This window comes from Mytilus galloprovincialis, chromosome 12 (assembly GCF_965363235.1).
Source record: "Mytilus galloprovincialis chromosome 12, xbMytGall1.hap1.1, whole genome shotgun sequence".
Classification (NCBI taxonomy): Eukaryota; Metazoa; Mollusca; class Bivalvia; order Mytilida; family Mytilidae; genus Mytilus; species Mytilus galloprovincialis.
This window is the reverse complement of record NC_134849.1, coordinates 69076115-69092141: the sequence shown is the minus strand read 5'-3', so window position 1 is coordinate 69092141 and position 16027 is coordinate 69076115. Positions and strand designations below refer to the sequence as shown.

General features: G+C 33.7%; 2 protein-coding genes across 2 annotated transcripts in view; both read left to right on the top strand.

The window, feature by feature from the left end:
- LOC143055150 (uncharacterized) overlaps window positions 1-16027 on the top strand; it is a 360248-nt gene that overhangs the window by 13914 nt on the left and 330307 nt on the right. Inside the window, exons 3-7 of the mRNA XM_076228292.1 lie at window positions 1949-2009; window positions 6421-6526; window positions 7833-8065; window positions 11081-11163; window positions 12680-12703. Coding sequence (XP_076084407.1) covers window positions 12686-12703 — 18 coding nt within the window. The 5' untranslated portion in view covers window positions 1949-2009; window positions 6421-6526; window positions 7833-8065; window positions 11081-11163; window positions 12680-12685. The remainder of the gene's footprint in view (window positions 1-1948; window positions 2010-6420; window positions 6527-7832; window positions 8066-11080; window positions 11164-12679; window positions 12704-16027) is intronic.
- The window catches only part of LOC143054667 (uncharacterized), a 232286-nt gene that overhangs the window by 154244 nt on the left and 62015 nt on the right, over window positions 1-16027 (top strand). The gene's annotated exons all lie outside the window — the stretch shown is intronic.

Below are 16027 nucleotides of genomic sequence, written 5' to 3'. Positions count from 1 at the left end.
GGTAGGTTATATCTTTCACTGAACTATGTATGGTACTATGGTAGGTTATACCTTACACTGAGCTATGTATGGTAGGTTATATCTTACACTGAGCTATGTATGGTACTATGGTAGGTTATATCTTTCACTGAGCTATGTATGGTACTATGGTAGGTTATACCTTACACTGAGCTATTTATGGTACTATGGTAGGTTATATCTTACACTGAGCTATGTATGGTACTATGGTAGGTTATACCTTACACTGAGCTATTTATGGTACTATGGTAGGTTATATCTTACACTGAGCTATGTATGGTACTATGGTAGGTTATACCTTACACTGAGCTATTTATGGTACTATGGTAGGTTATATCTTACACTAAGCTATGTATGGTACTATGGTAGGTTATACCTTACACTGAGCTATTTATGGTACTATGGTAAGTTATACCTTACACTGAGCTATTTATTGTACTATGGTAGGTTATATCTTACACTGAGCTATTTATGGTACTATGGTAGGTTATATCTTACACTGAGCTATGTATGGTACTATGGTAGGTTATATCTTACACTGAGCTATGTATGGTACTATGGTAGGTTACAATGTATATCTTACACTGAGCTATGTATGGTACTATGGTAGGTTATACCTTACACTGAGCTATTTATTGTACTATGGTAGGTTATATCTTACACTGAGCTATGTATGGTACTATGGTAGGTTATACCTTACACTGAGCTATTTATGGTACTATGGTAGGTTATATCTTACACTGAGCTATGTATGGTACTATGGTAGGTTATACCTTACACTGAGCTATTTATGGTACTATGGTAGGTTATACCTTACACTGAGCTATGTATGGTACTATGGTAGGTTACAATTTATATCTTACACTGAGCTATGTATGGTACTATGGTAGGTTATACCTTACACTGAGCTATTTATGGTACTATGGTAAGTTATACCTTACACTGAGCTATTTATGGTACTATGGTAGGTTATATCTTACACTGAGCTATGTATGGTACTATGGTAGGTTATATCTTACACTGAGCTATGTATGGTACTTTGGTAGGTTATACCTTACACTGAGCTATTTATGGTACTATGGTAAGTTATACCTTACACTGAGCTATTTATTGTACTATGGTAGGTTATATCTTACACTGAGCTATTTATGGTACTATGGTAGGTTATATCTTACACTGAGCTATGTATGGTACTATGGTAGGTTATATCTTACACTGAGCTATTTATGGTACTATTGTAGGTTATATCTTACACTGAGCTATGTATGGTACTATGGTAGGTTACAATGTATATCTTACACTGAGCTATTTATGGTACTATGGTAGGTTATATCTTACACTGAGCTATTTATTGTACTATGGTAGGTTATATCTTACACTGAGCTATTTATGGTACTATGTTAGGTTATATCTTACACTGAGCTATGTATGGTATTATGGTAGGTTATACCTTACACTGAGCTATTTATGGTACTATGATAGGTTATATCTTACACTGAGCTATGTATGGTACTATGGTAGGTTACAATGTATATCTTACACTGAGCTATGTATGGTACTATGGTAGGTTATACCTTACACTGAGCTATTTATGGTACTATGGTAGGTTATACCTTACACTGAGCTTTTTATGGTACTATGGTAGGTTATACCTTACACTGAGCTATTTATGGTACTATGATAGGTTATATCTTACACTGAGCTATGTATGGTACTATGGTAGGTTACAATGTATATCTTACACTGAGCTATGTATGGTACTATGGTAGGTTATACCTTACACTGAGCTATTTATGGTACTATTGTAGGTTAAACCTCTTCTTTTTCATTCATGACAAGTTACTTATCACAAGTATACACATTCAGAAATAGTTCAACTGATATTTATATAAATGTGAAGAACTGAAATTGAGCTATTTTATATTTTTAGTTTAAAGATCTATTGTTTGTTTTATTTGATTCATGTCCAGTCAATTTATTACTTAGTAAAGGTAATTTAATATTATAGTCAAATAGTATTGGATCGTTAAGTTTTTTATTTTATCGAATGAAATTCAGAAATATCATGAATATATTTCAATTGTAAATGTTAGAATTTTTAAAGGGGTGATAATCAAGAGCTAGCTGGTTCATTCTAAGTAGCATTTCACCAGTGCTTTTTTTTAAATTCTTTTTAAGGTGGTACCTAACACTTAAACTAAATTTAATTTGGCTCGTTTAATTTTCTTAATATTTTGACAAATTATTTAATTTGACCCTTTGACAAAAATAAAAATTTCAAAAAATTTGAACCAACCATTTAATCAGAAAAATTACACTGGTTATATATATCAGTTTGACAAACACTTATTTTGATCATTGAGAAGCTTGATACTCCCTTATAAACACGTCATTAAAACATTCTGCTGATTTTACAGAGTTATCTCCTTGTAGTGTCAGGTACCACCTTAAACAGGATTAACATTTTGCACTCATCTACTTTTGTTAAATAAATTGGAAACAAAAAATGACATGACATAATTTATACAAGTGCATTTGTTAGTGAAAACTAAACAAAACATTACAATCATTACAATGTGAGTTGCTTAAACAGGTCGAGAACTCTAGATTTTCTGACGTCAGAATATATTTGCATAGTAATTTCCAAAACACAAGGCTTATATGGCCTTGAAAAACTGACCAATCGACTCAATGAACTACAATGCATTGTTGGCTACTACGAGTAAACTAGTACTTAAAACACATGGAATTAGTGGGAAAACAGTCAATTAATATATTGTCTGGGACTCTCATTACCAAAGTTTTTATTCTGCAAATATATTTAATGTAAAATATATAACGTAATCTTCAATTTGCATGCTCAGATTAAAAAAATATTGTTTATTGGCTTCACGATTCGACTTTCTTTTTCGCCTCGCAAAAGTAGTTGAACCGGTTTTGTGCATTGTTATGAATTGAACCTGCATTGATTTCACGACATGACACAGTGAAATATCCAATGAAGTGACCACTGTCCAGTAAGAAAATCATTTGAGCTCTTTTAAACCTGTATAATGTCATTGCAAAATCATTTCCTATAAAAACACGAAACTTTCATTGAAACACTTCTTTCTGTACTGAATGTGTATTTTTTTTTATCAGGACCTGAACTAATAGTAAGAACATCATAATATTCAGTATGCTAAAAAGAAGTGTTATGAAAGCGGCAGGGGCGGGTCCGGTCATTTTAAAAGGGGGGGTCCTAACCCTGGACAAAAGGGGAGGGGGGGCCAACTAAATGTCGCCATCCAAATGCACTGATCGTCCGAAAAAAGGGAGTCCATCCTCCGGAACCCCCGCCCCCTGGATCCGCCACTGAGCAGGTACGGTATATAGCTCAATACATTTTTTATAGTTTCATCCATCGATAATATCCGTTTGTTGCTAATTTTATCACAAAATATACCTCAGAGGTTTTTTTATCGTTCGGCTGCTGTCCTGTTGACATATGTAAAATATATCCAATATTAAAAGTCTCTGGATCATAGTGGGTGCCATATTACCTATTATTTTTTTTCTAAAACGTGCTTTGTATATAGAAATAAGAAGATGAGTCTGTATGAGTGCCAAATGAGACATCTTTCCAACAAAGACATAATTTAGTAAAGTAAGCAGTCATAGGTTCAATGCTGAAAAGTAAGCCATTAATGACCCAAAAATTACTTGTGTAAAACAATCCAAACCAAAAAAAACAAAAAAAACAAACGGCCCAATTAAATATATAAAAGGACAAGAAATCTATCCCATCAAAAAAAAATATATTGTATAGGAGCCTGTATTTCAGTGGTTGTCATTTGTTTATGTGTTACATATTTGTTTTTCGTTCATTTTTTTTTATATAATTAATGCCGTTAGTTTTCTCGTTTGAATTGTTTTACATTGTCATATCGGGGACTTTTGTAGCTGACTATGCGGTATGGGCTTTGCTCATTGTTTAAGGCCGTACGGTGATCTATGAATGTTAATTTCTGTGTCATTTTGGTCTCTTGTGGACAGCTGTCTCATTGGAAACCATACCACATCTTCTTTTTTATTATAAATCCAACGCTGCAATTTTCACAAAACATATCAAATTTTCCACCATGTCGCATATACATATGGATAAAATCATTACAGCTTATTTCCTAATGCATATGTGGAGCAAAACTTTGGTTAGCTTGCTTGCTTTGTTTGTATATTGTACAAAATATAAAATATACAAGTTAAACTATGCCTATATATATATATATATATTGTTTAAAGATGTCAATCTTATTTTCAAAGGTTGTGTAAACAACTATACAAACAAAGCAAGCAAGCCAACCAAAGTTTTACTTTGCATGTTTAAGAAATCAGCTGTAATGATTTTATTCAGTTTGGCAAAACTCTGAGCCCGTTAAAAGAAGAACAAACTGAAACTACAGTTGCTGACTTCACTACCTTCAACAAAAAGGGAACAGTTTGGAAGTCCCATATACTGAAATGTGACCAACAAAAATACTTATAGGTTTTGTTAACACTGCCATGTATGTAAATAGTTCTTCGCCTTTTTTACGAACACAAAATTCAAGGATCCCACATTTGCCTTTAATTATCGAAACGAACATTGCTGTATTCTTGAATATCAGCACCGGCTGCATTTTATCGACGGCTTACTTTACACCAGTAAGTTTGTCTCATGGGTAATTGTGTTTTTTCGCTGTTATTTCGTTGCTACTGGTGGACAAATACATGAAATGTCTGTGCCATCATCAATCATGTTAATGGCTATATATCGGGTAATTCAAACCCTTTTTTCTTCGCAAAGAAACAACTCTTCGTTAACCTGAGCATGGAAGTAATACTTTATATCACGAACTATAAAGGAGGATACACAAAATGAAAAACTACGCGAATTTGTGAATCCCGCATTACAGGAAAAAATGTGTTGTATTTCAGTAAATAACACGTGTTCTTGGTTGATTGTAAACACGTAGTAGTCCATCATGCATTGTGACTCATTTAGTGGATTGGTCAAAAACCTAGGTAAAAATAAATTGCGTCACATGTAAATAAACAATTACATGTGCGAGAACATAAGTATGCTAATTTATGCATTTCCATATAAGGTAGTGGTCCCGACCTGTTAAAGAGTAAGAATTTTTAAGATGTCACTTGTGGTGTAGGAATGACAGATTGGATGTTAATGTCAATGAGACAGCAACCATTCAATGAAAGAGGTCAACATTGTATTCAACCATTAGAAACTATCTTTAAATTAGAACTATCACTGAGTTTGTACTTACATTAATGAGCAACACAAGTGCCACATGTGGATCACCTAAGATAACCCCTAACTTTTGATGGGTTTCCTGTCACTCAGTCTTTAATTTTTAGCTCACCTGGCCCGAAGGGCCAAGTGAGCTTTTCTCATCACTTGTACTCCGTCATCCGTCGACGTTAACTTTTTACATTTTGAACTTCTTTTAGAGAACCACTGAATGGAATGAAACCAAACATAGCATGCATGTTCCGTATGAGGTGCTGACCAAGTGTTGTTACTTTGTAGCCGATCCATCATCCAAGATGGCCTCCAGCAGGGGACTTAGTTTAACATAGGACCCTATGGGAAATGCATGCAAATGACTTCTTTAAGAGAACCACTGAATGGAATGAAACCAAACATAGCATGAATGTTCCTTATGAGGTGCTGAACAAGTGTTGTTACCTCTGTAGCCGATCCATTATCTAAGATGGCTGCCAGCGGGAAACTTAGTTTAACATAGGACCCTTTTGGAAATGCATACAAATGACTTCTTTTAGAATTCCACTGAATGGAATGAAACCAAACATGACATGAATGTTCCTTATAAGGTGCTGACCAAGTGTTGTTACTTTGTAGCCGATCCATTATCTAAGATGGCCTCCAGCAGGGGACTTAGTTTAACATAGGACCCTATGGGAAATGCATACAAATGACTTCTTTTAGAGAACCACTAAATGGTATGAAACAAAACATAGCATGAATGTTCCTTATGAGGTGCTGACCAAGTGTTGTTACTTTGTCGCCATTGCAACATCCAAGATGGCTGCCAGTTGGGGGACTCAGTTTAACATAGGACCCTATGGGAAATGCATACAAGTCTTCTTCTAAAGAACCACTGAATTGAATGAAATCAAACATAGCATGAATGTTTCTTTCCTTATGAGGTGCCGGCCAAGTGTTGTTACTTTTAGCCAAATTTTATATTTTTTTATATGATTTCAAAAACCCAAGTAGAATCAGGTGAGTGATACAGGCTCTTGAGAGCCCCTAGTTAATTTTGTGTTTTGTGTACTGTTGGTTTTTTTTTCTTCTTTTTAGCCATATTTTTATTTTGAACATCTATTATTTGTATTTATTAGATCCGTGTCCAGTCAATGTGATCCTTGTACAGTCAATGTGATCCTTGTACAGTCAAGTTGTTATTATAGTCAATGTGATCCTTGTACAGTCAAGTTACTATTATAGGTAAGCAATGGTAAGTGTACATTATATGTGAACTATATAAGATCAATTACTATTGAAATTTGTTTCAAATGTAAAATGTTCAAACTCTATAGGGGGAGATAATGTAAAATGTTCAAACTCTAAAAGCATGGTAAGGGGAGATAATGTAAAATGTTCAAACTCTATAAGCATGGTAAGGGGAGATAATGTAAAATGTTCAAACTCTATAAGCATGGTAAGGGGAGATAATGTAAAATGTTCAAACTCTATAAGCATGGTAAGGGGAGATAATGTAAAATGTTCAAACTCTATAGGGGGAGATAATGTAAAATATTCAAACTCTATAAGGGGAGATAATGTTAAATGTTCAAACTCTATAAGGGGAGATCAGGTAACTGTAAAATGTTTAAACTCTATATGGGGAGATAATGTAAAATGTTCAAACTCTATAAGGGGAGATAATCAACATATAGTTTTTACATTCAAAATACTATACCACCAATGTTTTTATAGTAAACAAGGTAAACAAGACACAAAGAATGTGATGACATCATTACAATGTTATTTGTCTTCAAATATAAAATTGAACTTGTGCTATAGAAAAATAAAGTGAGATGAGCAACCCAACAAAGCAAGAACGGAGATGTGTACAGGTTAATATATAGTCAACGATTCAAAAATAACCTCATATGATAAGGTCTTCATTTTTATGAAGCGGGCCATTAAATTTAGGATTTAATTTCACATAATACCTTTTTTTGTTTGGTTTGGTTTGGTTTAACGCCGTCACATGGTGACCCCCTATAGATTTGGTTAGTGAATTTCATATGGGTTCTTGACCTCTGTCTATTGTTAATGGTGACGTCATCTATTGATGTTGTTGTATTTCATTGTTTATTTTTATACAAAACGCAGCAGGAAAAGTCCCATGTGCGATAAACTTGTTATATCGTATATATGGTTCACTACTTACCCCCTTCGGCCTCAGCCCCTATGGATTTTACTAACCCTCTATGGATCCGTAGGGGGTCAATAGCGAACCATATAACTTATAACTGTAAGTTTATTTTATTGAAACAGGGAGATAACACACACACATTGATATGTTTATAAGAAACATTCATAACAAGTACGAATGAAGTATTTTTTAGTCATACTTCAATGTTACATATATATCGGGCTTAAACAAGTAAATATGATTTATAGTCATTTTTCACAGATGCTTTAGATGACGACACAACGTTACTTATAAATTAGGCTGACCTCAGAAGTACATTCATCAGTATTTATTTATTAGTATGTATTGTATAATATATGTTTTTTTAAGAGAACAAAACAAATCAATCCATAAAGACTGCCTCGTTGATCTTCACGGTGTTGTGGTATTGTGTTCATCTTTAGTGTGGGAGGTGGTGGGTTTAAACCCTGGACAGTTCAACCAAAGATCTTCACGGTGTTGTGGTATTGTGTTTACTTTTAGTGTGGGAGGTGGTGGGTTTAAACCCTGGACAGTTAAACCAAAGACTTGAAAATTAATATTTGCTGCTTCTCCAAAATGAGGTAAATCAATACAGAGTCAGAGTAAGTAGTTTTCACATATGCCATACAGCCACTTCCTTTTTTTCACATATGCCATACAGCCACTTCCTTTTTTTTTCACATCTGCCATACAGCCACTTCCTTTTTTTCACATCTGCCATACAGTCACTTTCTGTTTTCACATATGCCATACAGTCACTTCCTGTTTTCACATCTGTCATACATCCACTTCCTGGTTTCGCATCTGTCATACATCCACTTCCTGTTTTCACATCTGTTGTATAGCCACATCCTATTGGTTGATAGTTTGAAATTATACAACACTCATTGTACAATGAAAATTTCTTTTTCTTGGCTTCTATGGAAGGGATTAATGATTTTATATTTGATGAACAGCTTGAAAATGTTGATTTGTAGAATGTTAGCAATTTTTATGCCCCTTTTTAATGGGCATTATGTTTTTTGATCTGTGGGTCCGTCTGTTCGTCTGATCTTCCGTCCGTTGGTCTGTCTGTCCTGCTTCAAGTTAAAGTTTTTGATGAACTTGAAGTCCAATCAACTTGAAACTTAGTACACATGTTCCTTATGATATGATCTTTCTAATTTTAATGTCAAATTAGAGATTACTCCCAGTTCACAGTCCACTGAACATAGAACATTATAATGCGGAATGGGCATCCGTGTACTTAGGACACATTCTTGTTGTTTATGCTGTGCAACTTCTTTCTGTTACCTAATAGTTTGAAATTATTCAAATTCATTGTATAAAGAAAATGTTCATGAAAGTTCATGTGATGATTAACAATGATACATGTATCCCTAGACTAAAGAATAATGATATAAACAATTACAGTTTGTCCAGCAGCCTTTAACAATGAGCAAAACCCATACCATATAATCATCTATAAATAGCCTTGGTATGATAAAATGTGAAACATTTCAAAAGAAAAAATCAACAGCCTACTACAACAATGAAGGAAACACAAATATGGTACACAGCTTCTAACTACAGCCATTACGTTATAGGTCCTGGCTGTGGACAGGCACATACAGAATAAAAAAAAATGATTGAATTTAATGTGACTGGTCTAGTTGATTATTGATAATGTTTTAAGAAACTGTTACTTGATATTTTTGATGTGTTTTTTAAATGCCAACCTTTTTATAAAACCCAAATCTTGAGACGATCTCAAAATAAGGAGTTGTGGTATGATTAACAATGAAGCAATTAATCCTAGACCATAGGACAAAGATATAAACAATTACAGGTCGTTCAACAGCCTTCCACAATGAGCAAAACTCATACCATATAATAATTAGGAGATGTGGTATAATTAACAATGAAGCAATTAATCCTAGACCATAGGACAAAGATATAAACAATTACAGGTCGTCTAATAGCCTTCAACAATGAGCAAAACCCATACCATATAATAATTAGGAGATGTGGTATGATTAACAATGATACAATTATTCCTAGACCATAGGACAAAGATATAAACAATTACAGGTCGTCTAATAGCCTTCAACAATGAGCAAAACCCATACCATATAATAATTAGGAGATGTGGTATGATTAACAATGATACAATTATTCCTAGACCATAGGACAAAGATATAAACAATTACAGGTCGTCTAATAGCCTTCAACAATGAGCAAAACCCATACAATATAATAATTAGGTGATGTAGTATGATTAACAATGATACAATTATTCCTAGACCATATGACAAAGATATAAACAATTACAGGTCGTCTAATAGCCTTCAACAATGAGCAAAACCCATACCATATAATAATTAGGAGATGTGGTATGATTAACAATGATACAATTATTCCTTGACCATAGGACAAAGATATAAACAATTACAGGTCGTTCAACAGCCTTAAACAATGGGCAAAACCCATACCATATAATAATTAGGAGATGTGGTATGATTAACAATGATACAATTATTCCTTGACCATAGGACAAAGATATAAACAATTACAGGTCGTTCAACAGCCTTAAACAATGGGCAAAACCCATACCATATAATAATTAGGAGATGTGGTATGATTAACAATGCTACAATTATTCCTAGACCATGGGACAAAGATATAAACAATTACAGGCCGTTCAACAGCCATCAACAATGAGCAAAACCCATACCATATAATAATTAGGAGATGTGGTATGATTAACAATGATACAATTGTTCCTAGACCATAGGAGAAATTTATAAACAATTACAGGTCGTCCAACAGCCATCAACAATGAGCAAAACCCAAACCATAGGATAACTAGGAGTTGTGGTATGATTAACAATGATACAATTATTCCTAGACCATATGACAAAGATATAAACAATTACAGGTCGTTCAATAGCCTTCAACAATGAGCAAAACCCATACCATAGGATAACTAGGAGTTGTGGTATGATTAACAATGATACAATTAATCCTAGACCATATGACAAAGATATAAACAATTACAGTTTGTCCAACAGCCTTCAACAATGAGCAAAACCCATACCATATAATCATCTATAAAAAGCCTTGGTTTGATAAAATATGAAACATTTCAAAGAAAAACGAACAGCCTACTACAACAATGAAAGAAACACAAATATGGTACACAGCTTCTAACTACAGCCACTACGTTATATAGGTCCTGTCTGTGGAAAGAGTCACACCCTGTATGTAGAATACACAGCTTCTAACTACATCCACTACGTTATATAGGTCCTGGCTGTGGACAGAGTCACACCCTGTATGTAGAATACACAGCTTCTAACTACAGCCACTACGTTATATAGGTCCTGTCTGTGGAAAGAGTCACACCCTGTATGTAGAATACACAGCTTCTAACTACAACCACTACCTTATTGGTCCTGTCTTTCGACAGGCACACACAGAATAAAAAAAAATGATTGAATTTAATGTGACTGGTCTAGTTGATTATTGATAATGTTCTGAGAATCTGCAATATGATATTTAATATTGTTCTTTATGTGTGTCTTAATGCTGGTAAATAAAACTTTTGAAATTTTTAGATCTGGAAAAGTGCATTAGATGTTCTGGTGTTCGATGGAAAAAGTCACACCCTGCTTGTAGAATACATTTGTACCTCATTTAGGTATGTGATTAGATTTTTAAGGTTTTGAGTTCAGTTCATTAACTTTAGGCCTAAATTAAAATATTGTTTGTTTGCCCTTTTCCGACCCTATGTTTTGAAACAGGGTAGGTAGGTAGGTAAAATATTTTATTTTTTTCCCCAAAAAAATAACTTGGCTTGGTATATTATTTGTCATGGGTAGGCAGGTAGGTAAAATATTTTATTTTATAGATACAAAATCTGCATAAGGGAGCTACCATTTGATTTTTATGGGGGGCTAGGATGAAAAATTTTGTCCTGTTTTTTTTTTAGGTGTAATCTCTGTCCTGCCTTTTTATTTTTCACTCTATTCGGTCCTGCCTTTTTTTTTATTAGTTTATCCTGACTTTTTTTTACCTTAATTGTCATCCTGCCTTTTTTTTTTGCAAAGTGTCTCATCCTGCCTTTTTTTTTTACTCAAAACTCCTGTCCTGCCTATTTTTTTCAAATTTCATCCTAGCCCCCCCCATAAAAATCAAATGGTAGCTCCCTAATGTCATTTTTTTGTTCGTTTTGTTTTTGCAAATAAGTTTTCCGCTGGGACTATTAGTTTTGAAAAAAATATATATAAGAGATAACTTTGTACTGGTAAGATAATGTCCGGGCAGACATATATTACTAGTAGAAATAGTCGAGTGTTACAAATTTCGTGTGTGCCTTTTTTTCCAATAAAAATGCTATAAGACTTAAAACTCAATTGTCACGTATTTTGCATCACATTTATAAATGATCTGTATGGAAAACTTGGCGATTTTACTGCCAGATATTCTCCACTTTACAGGGTTTTGTCACTTTTGGTTCATGTCAGATATAAATAATTTAGCGGCATCGTTAACATAATCATTCTGATATGCGGATCACAAAAGGCCATCCCTACATAGAATACAACGTCCGTTTACAAATTAGTTTGTACACACGTTAATACTTTTGTATCAAAGGAACTTTTTTGTAAATGAACCCTGCTCTTTAAGTTTAAAGGTACAGAGTAACGTACTTCATATCATGATTTCAGAAAGCGTTCAACATCGATTTCAAACAAATGCTTTGAAACTTCAAATGCAAGTGTTCATGTCAAACACTCAGGTGATACCAAACGGACTGGACCTTATACGTGAAGATAAAACCCGAGGATTCTGGTAAAAAAGTTTTGAGCGGGAAATACAAATATAAGATTTTTGGTAGGAATGAAAAAATAAAATAAAATAAAATCTTGCTGGTAAATACAAATAAAAGATTTTCAGGCGGAACGAATTGATAGGGTCGGTCGGTGAAGGGCAAACAAACAATATTTTAATTTAAGCCTTAAATAGTGCAGAAAAGTTGAGATAAATGACTGTTTCAATGCTATAATATATTATTTGAATGAAATAAGAAGATAGAAATATTAAGTCAGTATTTTACCAACCATAGTGATCACGTTTCAATTGGCAATAACACAAATACCTCAATTAAAACTTAACAGTATATATTGACTATAATTCTTCTTTTTCATTTTTAGGCTATAATGGGAAGTTGGAATAAGGTAAGATTTACTTAATAGTCTCCTTGTCATTTCTAGTTTTGTTCCCCATTAGGCCAAATAAAAATATATGTGTGGTTCCAGTAACCCTACCGTCCCTACTCTTTCGGCTTAAAAATAGCCTACCCTAAAGATTTTATTGTCATTTTTCATTAAGCACTGTTAAAGTCAGAATGTTGCTCCCATAGACTCAATGTAAAAAAAACAACATCAAATAAAAAAAAAATCCCTGCCTACCTACCCTAACTTATTTTCAGATGTAACTGGAACCACACATACTTTTTTATTTGGCCTTAGTGTACAATTAGATACAAGTATGTGATAACTTGAGATAAAAACTAGTAGAATTCTAAGTGAACTACCAAACTACTTATTCCAAAAAAAATTAAAAAAAATACAAAACTGGGACAAAGCAAGGTGCACTCAAAAACATTTCTACTCATTACACTGGTGACACAAACAGCATTTGAATCAGTATTCAGTAACTGAACAAAACAAACAAAAATGCAGTTTAAGAAATTTAGCGAATATTTTTCAAGTATGAATGTACATGATGTAGGAGGGGATGGACAGCTTTTGAGGGAGGTGAGAAGGGGGGGGGAGATTTTTAAAGTAGGAGATAGTGTATTATTTATGTAGTACCTTCAGAATCCTTGTTTATTTGTAACTCTAAGTAGGTCTGTAGAGTTATTTGAAAAAAATATGGGGACAATTTTTCTACATAAAAAAAATAAAATACAGAAGTTATCTCCCCTTGCAATTGTTAAGTTCATGTGAGTTGAATACGACCAATCTATTTTATGGTATAAAGAGCTGACTGATGCAACACACTGTTTGTCTTGTTAGGTAACATTCTCATTGCTTTATTATATCCCACATCTACATTTATTCAGTCTACATACATTTATATATGTATCTCTTTAAGTAAGTTAATAGAGAGCTGTTAATCTACTAGCTGATATGAAAAAGGATAAGAAAGAACCTAGGGGCAAAGTGAATGAAACACAACTACATGTCTTTAAAAGGCAATTAAAGGACTTAGTGAATGAAAAACACAACTACATGTCTTAAAAAGGAAAAAAGTAGGGGCAACTAAAATACTAAGTGTATTACATGTCTTTAAAAGGAAAAGGTCAAAGTCCAGAAAATACTACAAGAAAGAAAAATCAAGGATATGCCAAATCTAGTCCATGATTCTATAAAAAAATAATTTTTTGAAGGTTAACAATTTTTGTCGAACCTGTGACTTAAGTGGCAGAAAGCTTGACATAGGGATAGTGATCCGACGGCGAATAACATCTTAAAAGCTTCATATTTTAGAAGGTTGAAGACCTGGATGCTTCATACTTTGTATATAAATGCCTCATGTTATGAAGTTTCCGTCAGTCACATGTCCAGTGTCCTTGACCTCATTTCCATGGTTCAGTGACTACTTGAAAAAAATATTTTTTGTAATGTTAAATTCTCTCTTATTATAAGTCATAGGATTACTATATTTGGTATGTGTGTACCTTGCAAGGTCTTCATGCCTGTTAGACAGTTTTTACTTGACCTCGACCTCATTTCATGAATCAGTGAACAAGGTTAAGTTTTGGTGGTCAGGTCCATATCTCAGATACTATAAAACTGTATAAGCAATAGATCTAGTATATTCAGTGTATGGAAGGACTGTAAAGTGTATGTGTCCAAATGGCAGGTGTCATCTGACCTTGAACTCATTTTGATGGTTCAGTGGTTACAGTAAGGTTTTTGTGTTTTGGTCTGTTTTAATGCCCCACCTACGATAGTAGAGGGGCATTATGTTTTCTGGTCTGTGCCTCCGTTCGTCAGTCCGTCCGTCCGTCTGTGCCTCCGTTGTCTGTCCGGTTAAAGTTTTTGGTCGAGGTAGTTTTTGATGAAGCTGAAGTCCAATCAACTTGAAACTTAATACACATGTTCCCCATGATATGATCTTTCTAATTTTAATGCCAAATTATAGTTTTGACCCCAATTTCATGGTCCACTGAACATAGAAAATGATAGTGCAAAGTTCAGGTTAAAGTTTTTGGTCAAGGTAGTTTTTGATGAAGTAAAAGTTACATCAACTTGAAACTTAGTACACATGTTCCCTATGATATGATCTTTCTAATTTTAATTCCAAATTAAAGTTTTGACCCCAATTTCACGGTCCACTGAACATAGAAAATGATAGTGGGAGTGGGGCATCCGTGTACTATGGACACATTCTTGTTCTTATTCTGTATGCAATAGGTCTACCATATTTGGTGTATGGAATGATTGTAAGATGTATATGTCTAGCTGGCAGGTGTCATCTGACCGTGACCTCGTTTTCATGGTTCACTGGTCAAAGTTCAGTTTTTGAGTTTTGGTCTTTTTATTTAATACTTTATGCAATATGTCAACTATATTTGTTGTATGGAAATATTTTATGGTTTATATATGTCAATCGCACAGGTTTTATTTGACCTTGACCTCATTTTCACGGTTCATTGCTCAGTGTTAAGTTTTTTTGTTTTGGTCTGATTTTCTTAAACTATAACCAATAGGTCAACTATATCTGTTGTTTGGAAGAATTGTTAGCTGTACATGCCTTGACCTCATTTTCATGGTTCATTGGTCAATGTTTAGTTTTCTTGGTTAATGTTAAGTTTATGTGACAGTTGTGATAAAGCTTTTTATATAGGACTATCAACATAATATCAATGATTAGTAAAGAAGGCGAGACATTTCAGCGTGTGCACTCTTGGTGTTTTTCTTGATAATATAAAATGCATAAATCCCAACAATTATATGCTATTAAAAGAATTCCTCTCTGTCTGTTATTTGAAGGAAGGATACTACTGATTTATGTAGTCATTGCTAAACAGAAGAATATATAATTATTACCTAATTTAACAGTAAGGACATTCATTTCAATATATTTTTATTACGGTTTACTTACAGAAACTTACCACAGCTGCTGGGAATAGAGATATAGAAGCCTTAAAATTATGTCTACATAATGGTGCAGACATTGATTATCAAGATTAAATGTAATTTCTATGTTTTACTTACAGAAACTTACTACAGCAGCTGGAGATGGAGATATAGAAGCCTTAAAATTATGTCTACAGAATGGTGCAGACATCGATTATCGAGATGTAAGTAAAATATTCACATTCAAAACTACCTTATTTTAATAATTCATAGAAAAATCATTTGAAGATACAGCCTTTTATGGTACATGAACAAAAAAAGACACAAAACTACATGTTACTTAAAATTAAAGCACAGTGAAACAGTGAAAACTACAAGTAACTTCAAAATGTTGAATATTGTACATAAACA